This window comes from Rousettus aegyptiacus, unplaced genomic scaffold, assembly GCF_014176215.1.
Source record: "Rousettus aegyptiacus isolate mRouAeg1 unplaced genomic scaffold, mRouAeg1.p scaffold_m13_p_5, whole genome shotgun sequence".
NCBI classification, from domain to species: domain Eukaryota; kingdom Metazoa; phylum Chordata; class Mammalia; order Chiroptera; family Pteropodidae; genus Rousettus; species Rousettus aegyptiacus.
Genome location: NW_023416308.1, coordinates 13,231,793 through 13,253,360, shown reverse-complemented (window position 1 = coordinate 13,253,360; position 21,568 = coordinate 13,231,793). Strand labels below are relative to the sequence as shown.

General features: G+C 52.5%; 1 protein-coding gene across 3 annotated transcripts in view; it reads left to right on the top strand.

Moving 5' to 3' along the window:
• Positions 1-20,963, top strand: part of TOP3B (DNA topoisomerase III beta) — a 53,582-nt gene extending 32,619 nt beyond the window's left edge. The window contains exons 3-20 of one of the 3 annotated variants that reach the window (XM_016127229.2): positions 3,805-3,838; positions 4,883-5,057; positions 6,240-6,371; positions 7,727-7,833; positions 8,604-8,678; positions 9,951-10,147; positions 10,623-10,779; positions 11,533-11,646; positions 12,565-12,655; positions 14,201-14,355; positions 14,494-14,599; positions 15,379-15,525; positions 15,642-15,815; positions 17,604-17,732; positions 18,204-18,353; positions 18,723-18,823; positions 19,526-19,727; positions 20,379-20,963. In XM_016127229.2, the coding sequence (XP_015982715.1) occupies positions 4,988-5,057; positions 6,240-6,371; positions 7,727-7,833; positions 8,604-8,678; positions 9,951-10,147; positions 10,623-10,779; positions 11,533-11,646; positions 12,565-12,655; positions 14,201-14,355; positions 14,494-14,599; positions 15,379-15,525; positions 15,642-15,815; positions 17,604-17,732; positions 18,204-18,353; positions 18,723-18,823; positions 19,526-19,727; positions 20,379-20,860 (2,589 nt within the window). In that variant the 5' untranslated portion in view covers positions 3,805-3,838; positions 4,883-4,987 and the 3' untranslated portion in view covers positions 20,861-20,963. The remainder of the gene's footprint in view (positions 1-3,804; positions 3,839-4,882; positions 5,058-6,239; positions 6,372-7,726; positions 7,834-8,603; positions 8,679-9,950; positions 10,148-10,622; positions 10,780-11,532; positions 11,647-12,564; positions 12,656-14,200; positions 14,356-14,493; positions 14,600-15,378; positions 15,526-15,641; positions 15,816-17,603; positions 17,733-18,203; positions 18,354-18,722; positions 18,824-19,525; positions 19,728-20,378) is intronic. The other 2 variants (XM_016127228.2, XM_036221022.1) reach the window with 2 other exon arrangements.
• Positions 20,964-21,568: the final 605 nt, after the last annotated feature.

Below are 21,568 nucleotides of genomic sequence, written 5' to 3'. Positions count from 1 at the left end.
GCCTTATAGCGTTGTCGGGCAATATTAAATAGTGTTTTTAGCTATAGCATGCCTTGTACAGAGGAAGAGCTTAAGTAATGGTTGTTTCCCTCTTTTCCTGGCTCCACAGGCATTCGGTAAAGTTACAAAGGTGAGAAATCCTAGGGCTCTAAATACTGTTCAGACCACTGCTAGATCTCCACTGCCAAGCTCAATCCAGTATCTCCCAGAGAACACATACTATTGTGATATTGCTGGTGAAAGCTGACAGTGTGATAACAGGCTAACCTGTTGCTCCCTTTCACTTTCAGCCCTCCTAATTACAATCTCAATTTGGAGTGTTTGCTGTCAAGGCCCCCTTATCTTGAGATAAGAGGACCGACTTCAGTGGCAGTTTTGGTGGACAACAAGATCAAAGTTGACACACCATGTAGGTTACCAGAAAGAATCTAGTCTGGCCATTGATTACAGGCTTTCAGTTTCTATGAGACTATACAATTTCTCCTTTTAATATGTATTTAAACCTTTTAAAAAAGCAACTCTTAAGTGAATAACAGTGTTGGTAGGGCAAAAACGTTAAGATGGTATATAAATGAACTTTGCAAACCATTGCTTTCAGTTTTTGTGTTCATTGGCTTCCATTTGAAATTGGAGATGTGCCTTAACAGAAAAATTGTGATGCCCTAAGATTAATCATAAAATTAATAACAGTTCTGACTGCAATTTTTTTAAGAGGTGGAAAGAACCTGATGCAGTTTTTTAAAAGAATGTACCCAGCTGGAAGTAAGGAAATTTGAGTTTCCCGCCCCCAACTCAACTGACTTTCTGGGTTGCCTTTGGAAAATCCTTTTTCTGAGTCTTCCTCCTTGAGGTGGTTGTACCAGATCATCACCATGATTCCATATGCTTAAAGGAAGCACTTAGCACAGGGCCGGGCACACTCGGTCATTCATTCATTCAGCAAGCATTTAGTGAGTGCTGGGTGCCACATATACACAGTGAACTAGTTGCTAGCCATGTGCGTGCGGGACACAGCAATGATGCCAGTGTGGTTTTCAGGGAGAGAAGCTGAGGGTCAGAGCCAGTAGACATCTGAGGAAAAATGACCCTGGGTGGAGACCCGAGGACAGGAATAACCATGACACACAGGGAGGGGAGAAGCAGCTTTTGGGAGGACGAGAGTGGGGGCATACAGCAGAGCAGTAGGTCATGTGGCCCGAGCAATTCTTGGGTCAGTAAGCTCTTCTGTACACTGTCAGGCTGTCATTCCAGGACTTCTCAGCTTTTTGTCTCTGGGATGGTTGTTCATTTAGGAGGGGCATCCAAGTATTTATTTTGAGGGAAAAATGCAAATTATTCTTTCATTCGGGGCAGCTTTCTCATAAAGAATGTCAATTTCACTGAGGTCATCCAGTGTTTTGCACCAAGAGGCAGCCCAAGGAGGAGGTGGTTTCCTTCACATTCTTTCTGAAGGCTGCCCTTTTCAGCCCTTCTTTATTTTTCTGGTTTTCTCTTATTTTGTCTTTAGTTTTAAATTCATTGTCTTAGTTCATTTGACCAGTTACATTTGTCCACAGCACGAAATGTAAAAGGCGGAATAGGCAATGTGGTGAGCAGGAGGCCGCCCCACCCCAGCCCCAACCTTCAGGCCCTAACCCCACCCCAGGCAAATGCTTTAACCATTTGTTTTCCTAAATGTGTTTGTGTCCCCACTGATGGCAGCGCTCTACACACCTTCACGCACCCAACTATTTTCACGTCATTTCTCTTGGGGATCTGATCCATGTTGGTATTTACCTAGTGGATGCCACCTGGTGCTCTACTGTTTAGGCACACCATACTTTTATTTAACAATTCTATCGACCAACATTAGATTGTTTCTAATTTTCTATTATGAATGATAATGCTGCAGAAAATTCCCTCGCAGTGTTTTTCATCATGTCCTGCCTCTTTGGGACTCAGTGTCCACATAGACATAGACAGTCTTGCAGTGTCTGATGCTCCCTTCCAAGGCCTCCTATCCCCCTGTGACCTCACTCACCCTCGTCAGGCTCCACACCACTGCCTGAGCCCCATCAAGCACCTTGCCCTTTGATCTTGCTCCCATTGACTCCCAGTTGTAGGAACCTCTAGAGCATACCCTGTGTGGACCCTTCCTATGTCCCCACCTCCCCCTCATCCTTCTTAGGGAGTCATTCCCCTCAACTTCTCCCTCTCCCTCATACATACCTGGCAGATCCATCCCTGCTAAATCCAGCTCTCCCCTGCTATCAGCCTGTCCCCAGTACCATCTCCTCTTCATATTCACATCCAGGGGCAGCCCTTGGCTGACCCACTGCCTGTCACCCAGAGACCTCTCACCTGCACCTTCTCTTTCCCTCTACTGGACCAGTCCCATCCATGTGCAAATACACTGGCATATCTTCCATCTTAAATGAAATGAAACAGTGACCCATTCCCCTTCCTTCTTCTAGGCTTTTCTTAGTTCACTCCACTCAGGCTTCACCTCTGTCACAGCCATCAAACAACTCCCATCAGGGTCACCAGGGTCCTTCAAATTGCTAGACCTGTGGTCAGTCTCAGCTGTCACCTCACCTAGCCTGCCGGTAGCCTTTGACAGGGCAGTGTCTCCCCCTGAAGTGCTTTTTTTCTTTGGCTTTCGGTACCCGACCTCTCCTGACTCACCTCATCTTCCTGACCCCCACCTGGGTTCCTTTCCTGCTCTGCTGGCTCCACAGGCCACCGCCTCCTCCTCAGCCTTCCTGGCTGTCTAATGGCTCCTGCCTCCCCAGCCCGAACTGCCCCTTCCTTGATATTTCCCATCTCAGCAAGTGGGAATCTCATCCTTTAACCAATTAAGCCAAGAGCCTTGACATCCTTGACTCTCCTCCCTTTCCTTCATCTCAGTCCTATTGGCTCTGCCTCCAGAATCGGCCCAGACTCACCTCACAACCTCCCCTACCTCCGCCACTGCCACTCAGAGCCCAGTCACTCCCTTCCGTGGGGCAGCCAGAGGGGTCCCTTCAACATGTGAAGTCAGACCATCCTGCTCCTGCACTGCCTCCCGGCTCCCTCAGAGCAAACCCGTAGTCCACGGCTGAGGCCCGCGTTCATGCCTGCTCCCCTCAGCACCCCTGCTTCCTCAGTGTCCTTCCACTCTGCCCTGGTCCTTCAGCTGGACTCTCCCACTAGACACCACATGTCTCACTCCTGTCTGTGCCTCCCCTGCCCTGCGCTCCTTTCCCCATTTGTCACACGGGGCATAAATCCCAGAGGACAGGCCCGGGATTGCCCAGTGTTATGTTCTTTGCACCCGGGACTGAGCCGAGCATGTAGTGTTCAGTAAACACCTGTGGGATAATTGAATTTATTCCTGGTCGTGCAGTTGCTGGAGATGCGCACTCATAATTTGAGAGATACTGTCAAATCACTCCACGTAGAGGTTGTTCCAGTTGAACTTCCATCACCCTACGTTTGAGTTCGCCTGTCCCCACACCCTCACCCACACATGTGTTCAGTCCTACAGTCATTGCTGGTGAGATAAACACAAGCTCGTTCTAGCTCTCATTTGCTTTAATGGGTCTTGTTGGACATCATATCACAAAGGGCTAATAACTTCATTATACAGACAACTCCTAAAAATAAGGAAACAGCAATCCAGTTGACCAAAATTGATAAAACTTTGAATCAACAGTTCACAGAAAAAGAAACCAAATGCCTTTAAATGTGAAGGGGCGTGCTTCAGAGCTTTGAAGTACTTAGGAGTTTTTCTTTTTCTTGTTTTTCTAGTATTTTTCTGATTTTATTCTTTTACTTAAATCTTAGCTAATCTGGAATCTGTTTTGGCGGAAATTATAAAGTAAGTCTAACTTTATTTTTCTTCCCAGAAGTTTGCCTAGTAATCTCAATACAAGTCTTTTTATATATAGTGTTATATTTATCAATGTTGATGTCATATTTATAATGATTAAAATGACAGAAAGGGTTTGTATGTTTCTTTTACTCTGCCAGCAGGTATTAAATGTCCTGTATCAGGAACAGAACTGGCTGTTGCATTTGCCAACAGTGATTCAGACAGCAAGCCACTCATGTGCTAGCAGGGAGATGAGGCAGTAGTAACTAACTGTCGCATGATGTGCAGTGTGTTATCAGGGACCTGGGACAGGAGGAAATGATCCATCCTGCCAGTGGATGTTAGGAGAATTCTTTAAAGAAGGGTTAGTGCTTGAATTGGGCCTTCGGACAGTTGAACAGCGTGCTCCAGGCTTGGAGGAGCATTGTAAGCAAAAGAAACAGAAGCTCGAAAATATGTTTTTTTCTTTAGATAATGGTGTCCAATTTAATCGGCCAGAGCACAGTCTGCAATGGAAGAGGTGGGGTTAGGGAAGGCGAGAAGCTAGATTGGAACCTGTCGTGAAGGGCCTCGAGAGCTCTGCTGGGGACTGTAGCCTCTGGCCAGTGGGTCTCAGGTTAGGTTGTGGGTCAGAAGGACTTGGGGAGCCCAGCCTGGGTATCTGCATTTTGATAGTCTTGAAGCTCAGCCAAGGTGCAGGTGCCACTCTGAGCACCAGGGAGAACACAGAACTGCAGCCCAGGAGGAAGGCCAGGCTTCCACCCTGCCCTGGCCCATCAGCCCAGGTCCAAAGGCCCGAGGTTCATCCTAACAAATTTGGGGACAAAATTGAACTGAAGTCATAGGGTCATCTCAGCTTCTCCCAAACGAAGCTCAATTCTCAGTGCCATCTCTGAGCTAGATCAGTTTCCTGAGCAGTTGTTTGTCTATCAGTTGTCTTCAAGTCTCTCTAATTTTTCTTCTTGCTTGGGTTTTTTGGGTCTTGTTAGTGAGCGGTACAGGTTCCATTGGAAGCATTGCTATTTTCTTCGTGCCTTTTCTTCTTTTTAGGAGTCAGCGTTGAAAGCAGTGTTGTGCTGCAGAAGAGCATCTTCATTGTTATTTCCCTGACACTGAAGCCTGAAGGGCCAAGGGCCCGGACAACTATAAGACAAGATGAAGACCGTACTCATGGTTGCAGAAAAGCCATCCTTGGCTCAGTCCATTGCCAAAATCCTCTCTCGAGGTAGGAAAGACCAACCTGGCATCTCTCTGGCTTTGATCTGTCAGCATTGTCATTCCCATGTTATACATCGTTTCTTTTTCTGAAGTGCAACTCCAGCCCCCTGGAGTAGACTCGGTTCAGGACAGCAGGTGTTCATGAAGCACCTTGATATTGGTCACTGTGGGATGCACTTACTGCCATAGCCAGCGTGAGCTAGGGGTGGGACTCCCAAAAGACACAGGCATTGCTCACAGCATGGTGGCAGGTGTGGACAGGCCAACATGAAAGTTCTGAGCCGGTCAGGGTTGTTGGTCACAAGGAGCAGAAACCAGTCCTGGTAACTTACACAGAAAGGGAATTCACTAGAAGGAGGAAGACACAGCCAGGACCCTACCCTGGTCTAAGTTTGACGAGACCATGCCACAGGACCCGTGCCACTGCCCTTGATCCCTGACTGCTGCAGATGCAGCCCGCACGATTTGTGTTACCAAGAGCAGCCACTAGGCTGAGCCTTGGCCATGGCCCTCCTGAGACACCAGGGCACTGGGCCACTGGGCTGGATGCTAGAGTGCTGCTTCCCCTCCCGTCTCTGAATTCACTCCAAATAGGAAGGGTGTTTGGATGCCAGGGACCCAGAAATGGCAGTAGTCTACCTTGACCTCCCCCCGGTCTCACAGCTAAGGGAAGGAGAGACCCTGAGACAGTGGGCTGAGAAGTCATGGTCCGAGGGTAGGGGAGACCCCAGAAGTTCCTGATTCCCAGAGGCCAAGAAAGTGTGGCTGAGGGGCCCGTAGTAGGGAACGTGAGAAGACACCATGGGATCCAATAATTAGGAGATCCCTGGGGACCTTTGATAAAAGCTTGACAGAAGCAAGACAGACATCAAATTCAAGTGTGAACACAGAAATGCAGAGAAAGCATGAGAGTATCTGCTCTTGAGAGAGTTCAGAGTGGGGCGCTCCTGGCCCCCCGCCAGCCTGAGGCTCTGTGTGGCAAGCATGCCGTGCTGGGGGTCACAGATGGTGTTTTCCCTGAGAACCATGAGACCTCTCGGCACCCAGTTCCCTGCAGTGGCCTGAGGAGTGTTATCACTGACTGCCTTGGGGAAGGGGGACCCTGGCCCTCCAAGAGGCAGCTCTGGGGCCTGGGGCCTCTGCCGCAGCTGCAGCTCCCGGGAGCAGCCATCACTGTGCTTCCTTGCAGGGAGCATGTCCTCACACAAAGGGCTGAACGGAACCTGCTCAGTGCATGAGTATACCGGAACCTTCGCTGGCCAGCCAGTCCGCTTCAAGATGACATCTGTCTGTGGTCATGTAATGACCCTAGACTTCCTGGGTGAGACCCCCCCCCCCTCTGTTCGCCCTCTGCCCCACTGAGGAAGCCCTCCACAGTGTTGCCCAGGGTCCAGTTGGAGCCAGGGAAGGGCTCCAGACAGAAAAGTCCAGAACCGCTGAGTCCTGAGGCCAGCAGATGTGGAAGGGTGACTAGGGGTCCCTGGGCGAGACACCCAGAACTCAGGCTTTGAAGCTCAGTACTTATGGATCCCCATCCCAGCAGCACCCTTAGGTAGAGTGCTTAGCATAGGGCCAGACACCCTTAATCACTACACGCCCTGTGCACCTTCCTATGCAGACTGGAAGCAGTACTGCCCACCAGGAGGGCCTGGCCTGAGCAGGTCCTTGGGAGAGGGCTGCTGCTCCTGCTGAATGCCACTGTTGTCCAACAGTCACTCAGTGGCTGTCATCATCATCCTCATTTTGTTATCTATCATCTTGGAATGGCCAGGATCGATGATACACTGGGGTGAGGCGCAGGGCTGTTTGACTGATGAGAATCCAGCCCCAGCTCTGACCCACACTCCACCGGCTCACAGGCTGAGACTGGGGCAGTGACTGGACCTCACTGAGTTTCTGCCACTCGTGTGTGAAATGGGTCTTATGCCAGCCATCCACCTCACAGGACTGTCTGTGGACTCAGTGTGACAGTGAAGGTAGAGTGCTTAGCATAAGGCCAGACCCACAGCAAAGCCTCAGTACTTCTCGTTGCTCAGTTATGTGGCTGAGCATTCAAACCCTGAGCTTTACTACCAGCTGGCAGGTGGGGAGCCAGGATTTGAACTTGAGTTCTATCTGACCCCATTCTCCCAGGCCACAAGAAATGGAGCGTACAAGAAAGCCAGAGCATTGAGAATGCGAACGCTGAGCTCCAAGTAGAGAAAGAGGTGGATGTGCCGACACGATGCCGAAAGAGATTGATTTTCCAGGGGTATCAACAGAACATCTGTTGTGTACCCGGTCAAGTGCTAGGTCGAGGGGAGAGGGTTACAGAATTCAGGGAAGAAAACAAAGGCATGAGTGGCATGATTCAGTGCTGTGGCAAAGGGAGCCAGCCCAGGAGTGGTGCTTCCAGCCACAGGGACTGTCCTGGAAGCAAGGCTAGAGCTGCAGCCCTGCCCATTGCTGGCTCCCATAGGTGGCTGAGGTATAGGGTCAGCTCAGTAGCCAGGAGGAGGAAGGCTGCAGAGGGAGGGCTCCGCTTCCAACTGTCGGGGTTACCCTGGGCCAATCCTTCTCCAAGCCTTCCTCTCCCCATTTGTGAGACGAGACCACCACTGTCCTCCTGGGGCTATGACAATCACAGAGGCCAAGCTCTGAAATGTGATTCAGCTGTATTGTGCCTGTGGTTTGTAGGAAAGTACAACAAATGGGATAAGGTGGACCCCGCAGAGCTGTTCAGCCAAGCCCCGACGGAGAAGAAGGAAGCTAACCCCAAGCTGAACATGGTGAAGTTCCTGCAGGTGCGCAAGGCACAGGCAGTCAGGAAGGCCCTTGGCTCTTTGCCCTTACCCCCATCCCAGGAGGTATTTGCCCCCAGCCTGGGCTGGCCTCACAGCTTTCTGTGAGCACTGCCCCCTGCTGGCCCGGGAGGCTCCTTTCAGGCTTGTTCCTCCCCCACTACACAGTCAGCCACCTGAATTCTGCTTTTAAAATTGATTGTGATCGTTGTTTTTCTAAATTTAAAACAAATGCCGAACTATGAGCAGTGAACTGACAATGTAAAATATATATGTATTGCACACTTGAAACTTAGTGGATTTCGTTAACCAGTGTCACCATAAAAAATAAATTTACCATCTTAACCATTTTTAAGTTAAAAAAAAAAAACAAATACATGCACATTATGTAAAACTGTACTATATAAATAGAAAGAAGAAAAAATTATTTATAATCACACTACCCGTGAAAACCGCTATTAACATTTAGGGTTATTTTGTTTCAGTTCTTTTTCTACACATTTTTAGGGGTTAAGATTTTATTGTATTAACATTTTTTGTCCACAAAACAGCAGTTCTGAAGTAAATTATTTTCTAAGTGGCTAAGCCAGTCTAACTAACTAGCTCCTCTGCTTAGGTTGTGGGGGGGGGGGGCGGTAGGGGACACCAGTTTTCCTAAACAGCTGCAGGGAGGGGGTGGGTCTGCTCCCAAGCATGGTGGGAACGCCATGGGTGGGCACTTCAGTGGGGGACCGGGCTGTGACAGGTGCAAGTCACTGTGTCCTGTGTGGCAGGTGGAAGGCAAAGGCTGTGACTACATCGTACTGTGGCTGGACTGCGACAAAGAAGGGGAGAACATCTGCTTTGAGGTGAGGCTGGACCCCACTGTGATCCTCATTCCTGGACTTCCCGGCACCTGCCCCAGCCATTCCTGGGGCCAAAGTAGGGAGTCGGCTACACTGGCTCAAATACGCCTTTCGTTCTCCTTTATTTTGGAAATTCCCTAGACATTTTACAATGCATAGACTCTGCTAAAGGTAATAGTGTGTTACTTCATCTGCTGGGGCACATTGTGTGAGTGAAGGTAAAGGCAGAATTTGCCAGATGGATTAGGTTTCAGAATGGGGCTATCTTGAGGAGAAAGTAGGTTTTCAGCATCCCAGCCCACTCAACACCTTTCAGGGACGTTAGATGACACCCAGAAATCTTCTTCACTCCTTTCACTTGCCTCATTTTCCTTCTGCCTTCAGGCATCCTGTCCCCACCCAGGATACCCTTCCACGACTGCCTCACTGTGGTGTCCTAGGACTGGTGTGACTATAGGTTTCACCTGGCACCCCTCAGGCTGTGACTCTGTACAGGTCACTTTCCTGACTCTGTACCTCTAGCCCTCATCAGAGGCTGGCACACCTCAGGGCTCAGGAAATGCTTCTAACACTACAGGGGAACTCAGGGCACCCCACATATTAGTGTAGCAGCCTCAGCAAAGTTGATCTCACTTTATCCTTCCCAGACAAACCTCTTCTGTCCTCTTCCCCTATAAGGCTGTTCCTCCCCAGGGGGCCTTTGAAGCTGGGGGTGGAGAACAGTGGCAGCTCATGGGGTTTTCTCCCTTCGAAGACTTTTTCCTGTGGAGAAGCTGCATGGCCAGCCTCCAGCATGGCTTCCCTCCCACTTCACGGCCTTCTCAGTGACTCTGGCTCCAGGACATCCACTGGCCTTTAGCCCTGAGCTGCCCAGTTCCCCCAGAGTGGGGGTTGCCCAGGCCTTCTCACTGCTGCCCATTCTTCATTCTTTTCCTCTTCGCTCTTTTTCTCTCCTCCCTTTTCTCCAGCCTCTTAAAAGTTAGACCCCTTCACTTTCTAATACTCCCCACTCTAAAATAAGGAGAAATGGGTCAAGTGGGGTGGATCTGGGGACTCTGAGTTCCTGTGTATCCATGGCAATATCATTTCCTGTTTTGGTGGAGATGGAAGAAGATAAGAGAGAGGGTGACAGCCTGCAGGATGGTAGTAAGAAGACGGTGTTTGAATAAATTTGTAGATAGAAGGGGAAAAAAGCCATGTAGAGAGACTGAGGCTCCCAGAAGGGAAGGGAGATGGAGGAGGGTCCAGCAAGAGACAGCCAGTTGCCTCCCCCAGGTCCTAGATGCTGTGCTGCCCGTCATGAATCCGGCCCACGGCAGTGAGAAGACAGTATTCCGGGCCAGGTTCAGCTCCATCACGGACACAGACATCTGCAACGCCATGGCCCGCCTGGGCGAGCCTGACCACAATGAGGCGCTCTCGGTGGATGCCCGGCAGGAGCTGGACCTGCGCATCGGCTGCGCCTTCACCAGGTGCTGGTCACCCTACCTTTAGCCAGACCCCCCGCCCTTACTGATCTCCATCTGTGGCCCCTGGGCCTGATCAGCACCCCCTGTTTGCCAACATTTTAAAAACCCTGAAGAAAACTGTCTATTCAGCTAAAATAGACCACATAGGCCACCTCTTGAAAAACTGTGTTTATCCACACTGTGCAGGCCTTGAGGAGAGTGGAGGGGACGGAATATCATAAAAAGTCTTCCTGGCCCAGCATGATCAGAACCTCTGCTCCTCTCTCCCACTCTCTCTGTCACAAGCACACATACCCTCCCTGCTGAGCACGTCTTCCTATCCTATCTTCCGAGTGGGGAGCAGCTGCCTTGGCCTCCTCGCTGTACCCACCTGCTAGCCCATCCTGGATTCCCAGGGGTGGTTAATGGTGCTATCATGAGCAAATGCATGACCGAAATATCTTTCTCTCCCCCACTGCAACCCCACCCCTCCTTGCAGGTTTCAGACTAAGTATTTCCAGGGTAAATACGGTGATTTAGACAGCTCCCTCATCTCCTTTGGGCCATGTCAAACCCCTACCCTGGGGTTCTGCGTGGAGAGACATGACAAAATCCAGTCCTTCAAACCAGAGACCTACTGGGTGCTGCAGGCCAAGGTTTGCTTTCCCTTCTCTGTTCCCACTGGGTGTTTCCTGGTTGGGGCATGGATTCTGAGAGTTTCTCATCATCATAGTGCTATAGGCCTCCAAAGCCAAGCGCACAAGTGTGGCCACTGGTACAGAAGAGGGAGGCCAGAGAGGGATCTGCAGGGTGCCCAGGAAAGGGACCTCAGGCTCCATGGAGAGGCAGAATAAGGCTTGACCTGGATGCATTGAATTTGGATAAGCGGGAATGAACTCAGCTTTGGTAGTATGAGGTTAGGTCACCCCTTGGGGCCAGCAGCTGCCAGTCAGGTCCAAAGACTGACTTTAAAACTTTTTTTAAGGTCTTAGAACCCTTTCTCCAAATAAAAGCCTCCATAGAAGCTTCTGGTAAGATTTAGAACATAGTAGCAAGCTGCTCCAGTCAACAAAGGGCATTAAGGGGTGGGCAGAGATGGCATGAGAGGTGGAGGCTCTGACGCTCCTTACGAACACATCAGTTTTGGCTTTCTGCACCCCTCATGAGACCATCTGCCTCATCTCAGGAGGACAGCTGTCAGAACAGCCCTGGCCTGGGGAGGGGCTGTATATTTGCACATCTGGTATCTGCATACCTGTGTACCCTCACAGGTACAGCTACAAGACTTTAGAGCTGGAACCATTTTGCTCCCAGACAAGGATAAGCTTCATCTGCCCCAGTTCTCTTCCCTGGCAACAGGCTCACCTGGATACCTTCGTTCCTGTGTTCTCCTTTTGTTCTTCCTGCAGGTTAACATTGATAAAGACAGATCTCTCCTTTTGGACTGGGACCGAGTGCGAGTGTTTGACCGGGAAATAGCACAGATGTTTTTAAACATGACCAAGATGGAGAAGGAAGCTCAGGTGGGCCTACTATACCCACATCTGTCATCTTTTCTTGCGTGGGGGTAGGCATGGGAAGCCTCTAGCTAGAGGAATAGCTTTTGATCCTGATTCATGTCTTCCTCCCCCTCTCTGAAACACAGATATCTTTTGGAAAGAATAGTTACTCATCCATCTGCTCCTACTGAGATAGTTCCGCCCATCATAGTAACTGCAGGATGTTGCATTTCTATTCTGTCCCAGGCACCATCCCACTTCCGTGACCCACCAGACCCCTTCCATGCTCCTTTTTCCATGGTACCCCATGCATGAACCTGCCCAAGGTCACATAGCTAGCACAGATGGGTCTGGGACCCCAAGTTCAGTCAGCTTTCATGGCCTTTATGATGCTATATTTCTTATTCAGGGTTTTATGAATTGGAAGGACATGCTGCTCAGCCATTAGGGAGAAGGTGTGCAACCTGGCAAGGGGCTGACTGCCTGGGGTAGGGGAGACCTGAGGCCATCGCAGCAAATGCACTGAAGCTGTGACAGCTACCAGAGCCACTGAGGCACCTTCTGTTATCTTTCTCGAGTCTTCCTTGGGCGCCCTCCTGCCCACCATACAGTTGACTCAGGCTTCCAGAACTTCTTCTGAAACTGCTCCATGCTTTTATCCTTGATCACATCCCTGCAAAGACGCCATCACTGCTATCTCCTGACTCTTCCTCATTCCTCTAGTTTTTCTCTTTCCCTAGAAACTGATTTTCTTTTGTTTTTTCCTTCTTGTCCTGAATCAATATTACTTTAAATCTGGAGACCGTTGCAAGGAATGAATTTGAGAAGCAGGGAGCCCAAAGGAATGAAACCAGATCCTTTGCCCACACATCGTGATTCTATTATGGTGTCTTTCCCGCCATGCCCCCACCCCTCAAATCACTGAATCTGTCTGTCTTCTAGGTGGAGGCCACAAGCAGGAAAGAGAAGGCCAAGCAGAGGCCCCTGGCCCTGAACACTGTGGAGATGCTGCGTGTGGCAAGCTCTTCTCTGGGTATGACGGGCTTTTCTCTAAATCCCCCAAAAGATTTCTTGCGGCAGGCATGTGGCAACCTCGTTCAACCCCAGTGTAGCACCTGGGGGTACAGGCCAGTGCCAGTGTTCTCACCTCTACAAGCACTCTCCCTGCATGCTCACCTGTGCCGTGCACCCCTTTCCATGCTCACCTCTGCCAGCACCCGCCCCCGTGCTCACCTGTACCAGTACATCCCCAGCCCGGGCTCACCTGTGCTGCTTACTCCCCTTTCATCCTACCCTTTCCCAACACTTGCCCTTGATCATCTGTGCCAGTACCCCCTTTTTGTGTTCACCTGTGCCATGCACCCCCTCTCCATACCTGAGGCTTAGAGGAAATCTGAGCCTCATGCAGATTTCATTTCTCTTAAATTATAGAGTGGAAACAAGTAAAATCAAACTGGAGGGGCCATTCCATGTCATGGGGTTGTTGGTTGATACTCAGCAGCTTCTTTGAATGTATATGGGGGAAATGCAGAGCATTGCGTATTACTGTCCGAGCAACCCCTGCCAGGACTGAACACACGGAAGGCTGTTGGCAGGGCCCACCCACAAGACAGGCCCTCTCAGAGGCATTTAACTGTGGAGCTGAAGCTCTAAAGCCCAGGTCTGCTTTAAATCCCAGCTCAGCCGCTTCCTTCCTTGTCCGAGAGCCTTGGTTTCCTCATGGGAAAAGAGAGGGATAATAGTACCCATCTCTCTGGGTTGTAAGGATTAGATGACTGAAACTACGCATCCTAACAATAGCAATGGAAATGATTGCCCGTGCCCGAGAGAGACAGCCTGACATTAGTGCTCCGGAGCAGCTTCCTTGGTGCAGGGGAGAGTTCAAAGCCCATCTCTCCTGCCCAGGACAGGTACGACATAGCCCCTCTGAGCCTTGTTTTCACAGAGGCAAGAGGGGGTTGGGCTGGAAAGTTGGCAGTCTCTGATGGTATTGGCCTCTAGGCTTTGGTGGCCCCTTCGGTGGCCTTGGAGAATCATGGGCAGTGTCCTCTTGGAGCAGCACGTCCAGGGATCCTCTGAGGGCAACAATGACATTGAATGCCAGCCTATGCTGGGTCAGGGAGGAGTAGGAAGATGAGCCCTCCCTCAGCGGCCCTGAAGCATTGTGAGGACAGGAACACCCAAGGGGCTCAGAACAGAGGGCATGTGCTAATTCCGCTGTCATAGTGGAGTGTCAGCAGACTCTAAGGCATGGTTATGGCTTCATGCCAGAGAGTGAGAGGCAGGAGCTCTGAAGGCCACATTTAGTCAATACAGCTACCAAGGTCATAGGGGTGACACTGGAGCATACTTGTCCTGGGTCTACCCTCATAGGTTGAGGACCTCAGCCTTGGATAAGGCTGTATGGGCACAAACACCTGGCCAGGAGCTCTTCTTTGGGCCATGCCTACTCAGAGTCACCGTCACCCCCCTCAGAAGGCCTCATCCACCTTTGAGGGAGCCTAAGTGTCAGCGCCCGTGAACAAGCACCTGGCCGTCCCTGGCATTCCAGGCCAGCTGAGCCTCATGTCTCTCGCAGGCATGGGGCCACAGCATGCCATGCAGACTGCCGAGCGGCTCTATACACAAGGCTACATCAGCTACCCACGGACCGAGACCACCCACTACCCCGAGAACTTTGACCTGAAGGGCCTTCTGCGGCAGCAGGCCAATCACCCCTACTGGGCCGACACGGTGAGCAGAGCTGGGCCCTTGTTGCCAAGACCTTGGAATCAGCTCAGGCACTGGCCAAATCTAGGACCGGTAGTGGCTCCCTGCAGATGGGAGCGCAACCAGGCTCAGACTCACGCTGTTTTGTCTTCTCTCCCTCAGGTGAAGCAGTTGTTATCAGAAGGTATCAACCGCCCACGGAAAGGTCACGATGCTGGTGACCATCCGCCCATCACCCCCATGAGGTCTGCCACAGAGGCTGAATTAGGTATCAGGTGCTTCCCCTACCATTCTCACACTTTCACACACTTACACACACACGCACACACATACATGTACATCATGCTTCCCTGTAGGGAAGGGCGAGAAGCTACAGCAATGTGGCACCTTTGCGTGGTGTCCCCACGGGCAATATGAGGCCTCCCTCCTCCCCCTGGCTGTGGCAAAGGTCACCTGAAAGTTGTGCTCTCTCACCCTGGGATGAGGCAGGAGCAAAGTGGTGATGACAAGTGTGTGATGGTGTGCCGTAGTGCAGGGTGCAGGCAGCTGCCCATGGGAAGCTGTATGTACAATAGAGAAGGCCAGGCAGGAGGTGAGAGGGTAAGGAGAGTGAGCGAGTGGCCGTGGACAGACGGAACGAGACTGAGACAGAGAGTGAAAGGCTCAATCATAGGGCGCATCTCCTACCTGGTCCGGGTCGTGCTTATGACTGCATGCTGGGAGAAGGCAGAGGAAGAGAGAACCGTGCGGGTGGAGACTGTCTGCTTGTGCACAGCCCATCTGGAGTGATGGTGGCATGTCACTAGACAAGGACAGACCGGGCATCTGAAGAGTAGTCTCACCTGGAAGCAGGGTGGGAGGTGGGAGCCGTAGCTGTAAAGGAGCCATCAGGGTGCAGGAGACTCACTTTCCTTGCTGTGCATTTCCTCCTCGGACTTGGAGCAGGCCAGCCTAGGCATCCTGTGGCCCTGCTGCTTGAGCAGGAATGCCAGGGGGGCCTTCGAGCCAGAGTACCCGCCTGGTGACCAGAGTCTGTGCCTGCTGCAGGAGGCGAGGCCTGGTGGCTCTACGAGTACATCACCAGGCACTTCATCGCCACGGTTAGCTATGACTGCAAGTACCTCCAGAGCACCATTTCCTTCAGGATTGGGCCCGAGCACTTCACCTGCACTGGGAAGACTGTCATCTCACCAGGTAAAACTTTGGGGCCCAGCTTCGCTCCTCTCCTCACCTTATAGATAAATGGAACATTTTGCACTGGACCTGGGGACAGGAGGCCCAGGGTCTCAGGTGGCACCTTGTCTCTCCAGGCTTCACGGAGATCATGCCCTGGCAGAGCATACCCCTGGAGGAGAGCCTGCCCACCTGCCAGAAGGGTGACACCTTCCCCGTGGATGAGATGAAGATGCTGGAGAAGCAGACAAGCCCACCCGACTACCTGACGGAGGCTGAGCTCATCACACTCATGGAGAAGCATGGCATTGGTAGGTGCACCTGCCACCTGCCCTTGGGTTCCCATCCTGGGACTGAGCACCAAGAGGCAGTGATTCCAGAGCTGCCCAGTGACCGTTCTGTGCCCAGCACCTGGTAACTGGGGTCCAGGGTGTGGCCTAGCACAGTGGGCTGCACCTTGCCAAGGTGTCCATGTCAGGACCTGGCCTTGCCTGTAAAGACCAAGATGTTCCCTCATGTGCACTGACACCCAGGATGCTGAATGATTCATTTATAGGAAAAACACAAAAGTCAGATCAGAGTCCTCCTGAAGGCTAACTGGGGATTGTCCTGGAATCAAGTGATGGGGCATTCGCAAGTGCTGCTTCCGTGTGAGGGACGCAGAGAGCCCAAACAGGGTTGGAAGCTCCTGCACAATAACCAGAGGTGTCCAGTGAGAGTGGGCAGCCCAGGGCAGCTTGCCAACTCAGAAGTATAGTTGCCGATGCATGTACCCCACAGGCAAGATGGTTTTGGCCAGTCCCCAGGCCCAGGGGCTGTGACCAATGTCCTTACACTTGGGGCTGGCCTCACTGCTGGACCCTTCTCCCCAGGCAGTGTTCCCTCTAATGGCCACTGCGTGGTCCCTGATGCACCGTCCTGGCCAACCAGCCCCCTCCTGGTTGACAGGCTCTGGTGAGCTGTGAGACAGACCAGGTTACTATACCTGGGCTCGGCTCCATCTCTGACAGTCCTACAGGTGACTGCCAGGGAGCAGTTCACCTGAGTCTGGGGTCCTGGTGACAGCAGTGACCTCAGCAGGAGAGCTGAGCCTGCTTCTGGGGACCTATGGCGGGTCCTGCCATGGTGGTCCTCAGCCTGCTCTGCAGTGCAGGCACTGCCCACCCAGGATCCTCTGCTCCTTCCTGTTGATGGGACACCCATGGCTTCTGGCAGCCATACACTGGACAGCAGCCCAGACCCCATGATCAAATTGGATTTGCAGCGGTGGAGAGGGCTCTTGTGACCTGAACGAGACAGTAGTCAGGGGCAGCCCTATCACCAGGGGCCCCCAGTACTATATAAAGGGCCTGACAAGAGCTACCGCTCAGACTGTGGTGAGAATGCAGTAGGGAGCATGCTGGGAGCCCTGCTCAGCCCCGTGGGTGTCTAGCAGGCACAAACAGCAGCAGGAGCAGCACCACTCAGAGTCTGCCTCACAAGATTCAGATCCCGGTCTTGGCCTCATCCTGCGAGTATGGGACCTCAGGGGGCCTCTTGGCCTCCAAGCACCAGTTAAGGAGGCTCCTTAGCACACGGGAACCATAATGACAGCATCTGGCAGTGCCAAGTGACCTTGAAGTACCTTGGGGAGGTCTGTTCTGGAACCAGGAGACTGCTCTGGAGACACATAACCAAGAAGTGGGCAAAATACGACAGGTTTTAGAGGGGCAGTTTGGCAATGAGCATGTTCATGGGGCTGGGGCTCTGGCTCTGGAATGGGATGGGTTCCACAGGATGGAGACAGGAGAGGCCAAGGAGGTCACACTTACCAGCTGTAAGGGACAGGTCGAACAAGCTCTGTGACCCTGACAGAGTTCCTTAACCCCTCTGAGCCTCTGTCAAATAGGAATAAACACTTGGCACTGAGAGCATCATCCTCAGGTTTATAAGATGGTGCAGGAACAGCCCCTGGTGTGGTGCCCGCATAGCGCTGGCTGGGAGCAGCACCAGAGGGGCTGAGAACCAGGGGCCCATGACAGGTGGGGGTGAAGGGGAGCCCACAGTCTGATGGGAAGTGTCGGGCAGGCTGAGGGACACCAGGGCCTTGTGCATTGCAGGGACAGATGCCAGTATTCCTGTGCACATAAATAACATCTGCCAGCGCAACTACGTTGTCGTGGAGAGCGGGCGCCGGCTCAAGCCCACCAACCTTGGCATTGTCCTGGTGCACGGCTACTACAAGATCGGTAAGGCCAGCTGACTGGCACTCCCTGGCACTGTCAACTCCAACAGGCCCTGTGGTGAGCCCCCCACTCCCATTGCAAGGGTGCACACCAGTGGCAACCCCAGGACCTCCCCCAGCAGAGGGTCGGCATGGTGTATCGTGAACCTACAAGTGCAAAGGATCCAAAAAGGGAGGTGAGGGCTCTCCACACACCAGCTCTCTGCCAGGCCTGGGTCCTGTCTGCAGTGCTGTTTCGTCCCCTTGAGGTCTTGAGGAGCATAGACATGGCCCAAGGACTGCCAGGAGCACATCTGTGATGCAGCCCTAGACACAGATGTTTCTGGCAGCTCCACATGGGATTTTCTGGATGGAAATAGGGAAAGGACTGGGTGTGTGGGAGCCAGCCTAGTGCCTTCCAACTCTGGCCAGAGCTGCCCCAGCAACCAAAGCCCCTCGGGTACGAGTACTCACAACAACATCCCTGCTCCCACAGATGTGGAGCTGGTGCTCCCCACCATCCGCAGCGCCGTGGAGAAGCAGCTGAACCTGATTGCCCAGGGCAAGGCTGACTACCGCCAAGTCCTGGGCCACACCCTGGACGTCTTCAAGAGGAAGTTCCACTACTTCGTTGACTCCATCGCTGGTAAGGTCTGCCTCTACCCTGTCCTTAGGTCAAGGTTGCCACCGCTCAGGGCGCCAGGGGCTCCCATGTGAGAACAGCCCCCAGATCTGGGCTTCAGGCCCCAGGCCTCTGTTGGGAGGACGGGGTGATGATGGGTCATCACTGAGCCATTTACGCTCAGGGCACACGGCTTGTCTGACAAATAGGGCTACAGCTGTGTTCCCATTGCTGGCTTGGAAACCCCATCACCCTCGGGGTGAGGGATATATTCACCCACAGATCTCCTACTTCACATGGTAGCCTCCCATCCAGCCTTCCTGGTTACACCGGCTACCTGCCAGGGAGGTGGACTGCTGCAGGCCATGACTGTCCTACACCGCTTGCTTTCAGGCATGGATGAATTGATGGAGGTGTCCTTTTCACCTCTGGCAGCCACGGGCAAGCCCCTCTCCCGCTGTGGGAAGTGCCACCGGTTCATGAAGTACATCCAGGTAATCGGGGGTTGAAGGGCTAACACTTCTGACCCATAGAGCCTTTGTGCACAGATTCAGGCAAGTTTTTTCACCTCTATAGGCTTCCACTTTGTCCTCAGTCTTACAGGAATATATTCTTTGTCCCAGTTGTCATACAAGAATAACGGAAGCCTGAAGCAGTGTCCCCATGACCCCAGGAACACATAAACTGTTAAGCCAGTTAAACACATGTCATCCACTGTTTCTAGCAGGACATTCCTCGCTATTGTGGGCATTAACATACATGCCAGGAGTTTAGAATTGCCTTTCTTCATGCGTGGAACAAGTGTTCTGAGACTCATGGCGGGATCCTTGCCTGAGAGGTCCTTGCCTGGCACTATATTACCTATTATATATTGTATGTCATATATTATGTAGTGCATATTATGTATTACATATTACATGTTACATATTCTTTACATGTATTCAATATGATGTACTGCATATTACAGATGTATTTACATATTCTGTACATATGTATGCATATGTATTAGTATTATACAATATGTATTACATGTTACATATTATGTATTACATAGGACTTACTGTGTGTTATGTATCACATATTACGTGTTATATACTAAAACTTACATGTTATGTATTCTGTGTTTTGGGGAGAATGAGGGCGGGTGAGTGGAGTGGTCCCAGCAACTCTGTGCCTCTCCCCTGGCATTGCTTCAGGCCAAGCCAAGCCGCCTGCACTGCTCCCACTGTGATGAGACCTACACACTCCCCCAGAATGGTACCATCAAGCTCTACAAGGAACTCCGGTGCCCACTGGACGACTTCGAGCTGGTCCTGTGGTCATCAGGCTCTCGAGGCAAGAGCTACCCGCTGTGCCCCTATTGCTACAACCACCCGCCCTTCCGGGATATGAAGAAAGGTGAGCACCTTGTCCCTGGGCTTCGGCTGCTCCATCCCAAGCTGGGCTGCCTTTATCCCCCCTGGGTATCTATGGTCTCTGTTCAGCACTAGCCCCTGCCCGACCCCATACTACAAACAGGAATGAGATGCAGCAAGAGGGAGGCATCTCCCCACATTCCCAGGGGACCTGGGGAGCCCTCAAGGGTCTCGGTTTACCCCACCTGATTCAAGCCTCTCCCATCGGGCAGACACAGTCTGCTCTGTGTTTTTGGGGGCATTGAGGTCCATCCTTGCCCTCCACCAGCAGCTTCCAGGGTAGCCAGTGGCCCATGTGGCCCACTGGAATGAGGGCCACACAGAACTGCCTGTAACAAGCTGCGGAAGCAAAGTGAAGGGCTTATGGACTTGGCTGGAGGCCAGCAAGAAGGCCTTCTGGAAATGACGTGTGCTCAGGGAGGGGGTGCCCCAAAGCGTGAGGAGGTTTCAGATACACAGAGAATGGGGGGCTCCAGAGCCAAAGGCTGATCCACACAAAGCAGAGAAGCACTTTCTGCTGGGATGAGGGACCCTTGACCATGAGGCACTGGGAGAGGCCCCAGGAGTGGGGTGGGGGATGCTGCACTGGGTAGGTGGGACAGGTGTGCCTCACGGGTTGCCCTCCCCTTACCAGGTATGGGCTGCAACGAGTGCACGCACCCCACCTGCCAGCACTCGCTGAGCATGCTGGGCATCGGTCAGTGTGTGGAATGCGAGAACGGGGTGCTGGTGCTGGACCCCACCTCGGGCCCCAAGTGGAAGATGGCCTGTAACAAGTGCAACGTGGTGGCGCACTGCTTCGAGAATGCCCACCGTGTGCGGGTGTCCCCTGAGACCTGCAGCTCCTGTGAGGCTGCCCTGCTCGATGTGGACTTCAACAAGGCCAAGTCCCCACTCCCGGGCGACGAGACGCAGCACACGGGCTGTGTCTTTTGTGACCCTGTCTTCCAGGAGCTGGTGGAGCTGAAGCACGCAGCCTCCTGCCACCCCATGCACCGCAATGGGCCAGGGAGGCGGCAGGGCCGAGGGCGGGCCCGGGGCCGACGGCCTGCAGGGAAGCCCAGTGCCAGGCGGCCGAAGGACAAGATGTCAGCGCTGGCTGCCTACTTTGTATGATGGCCCTGCCATCCTCGCCCTGGCTCCAGGTGGTTGTCCTTTGGGCCATGGAAATCATTAAAACACATTTGTCTCCTCCAGAGCAAGTATCTGGGGACCTTTTGCTGGTGTCAGAGGGTTACTGTGTCCTCCCCACCCATTTCCTTGTTGCACCTCCCGTCCCTGTCCCCTTACACGTCCCTTCGTTCTACACACACTAAAATGCCTGCTCTCCCCACGCCCCAGTGGTGCCTTCAGGGAGGCCAGTGTGGAAGTGGCAGCTGTGTCACCCCAGGCAGATGTCACAGGAGGGAGGCCTGGTGGCGGGGGCAGGGCTGAGAGAAGTGCTGCAGCCCACCGTTGAGAGTCAGACCCCACGCTCCCCGCTCAGCATCTCTGGGCAAGTCCGCGCCACTGGCAGCCTCCGGGGGCCTGCTCTGATTCTCGTTCCCAGACAAGCCCTTATCTCATACAGAGACAGCCCATACCTTACAGCAGGGAGCTCAGCGAGGGTGCCATAGTGAGCCATTCACATGCCAGGTTTAGAAAACAGCCATTCAGCCACAGCAGCCTGTGGTGGCGGGGTACGAGCCATGGCTGCCTGCCCACCTGTCCTTCCTGAGTTCCAGGCTCCAGCCTGGTGGAGCACCCACCTTAAGAAGCCATATGTTGACTGAGTTTCGGAAACTCCACCCCCAGCCGGGTTGCAACAGGAGCTCAGTAAACCAG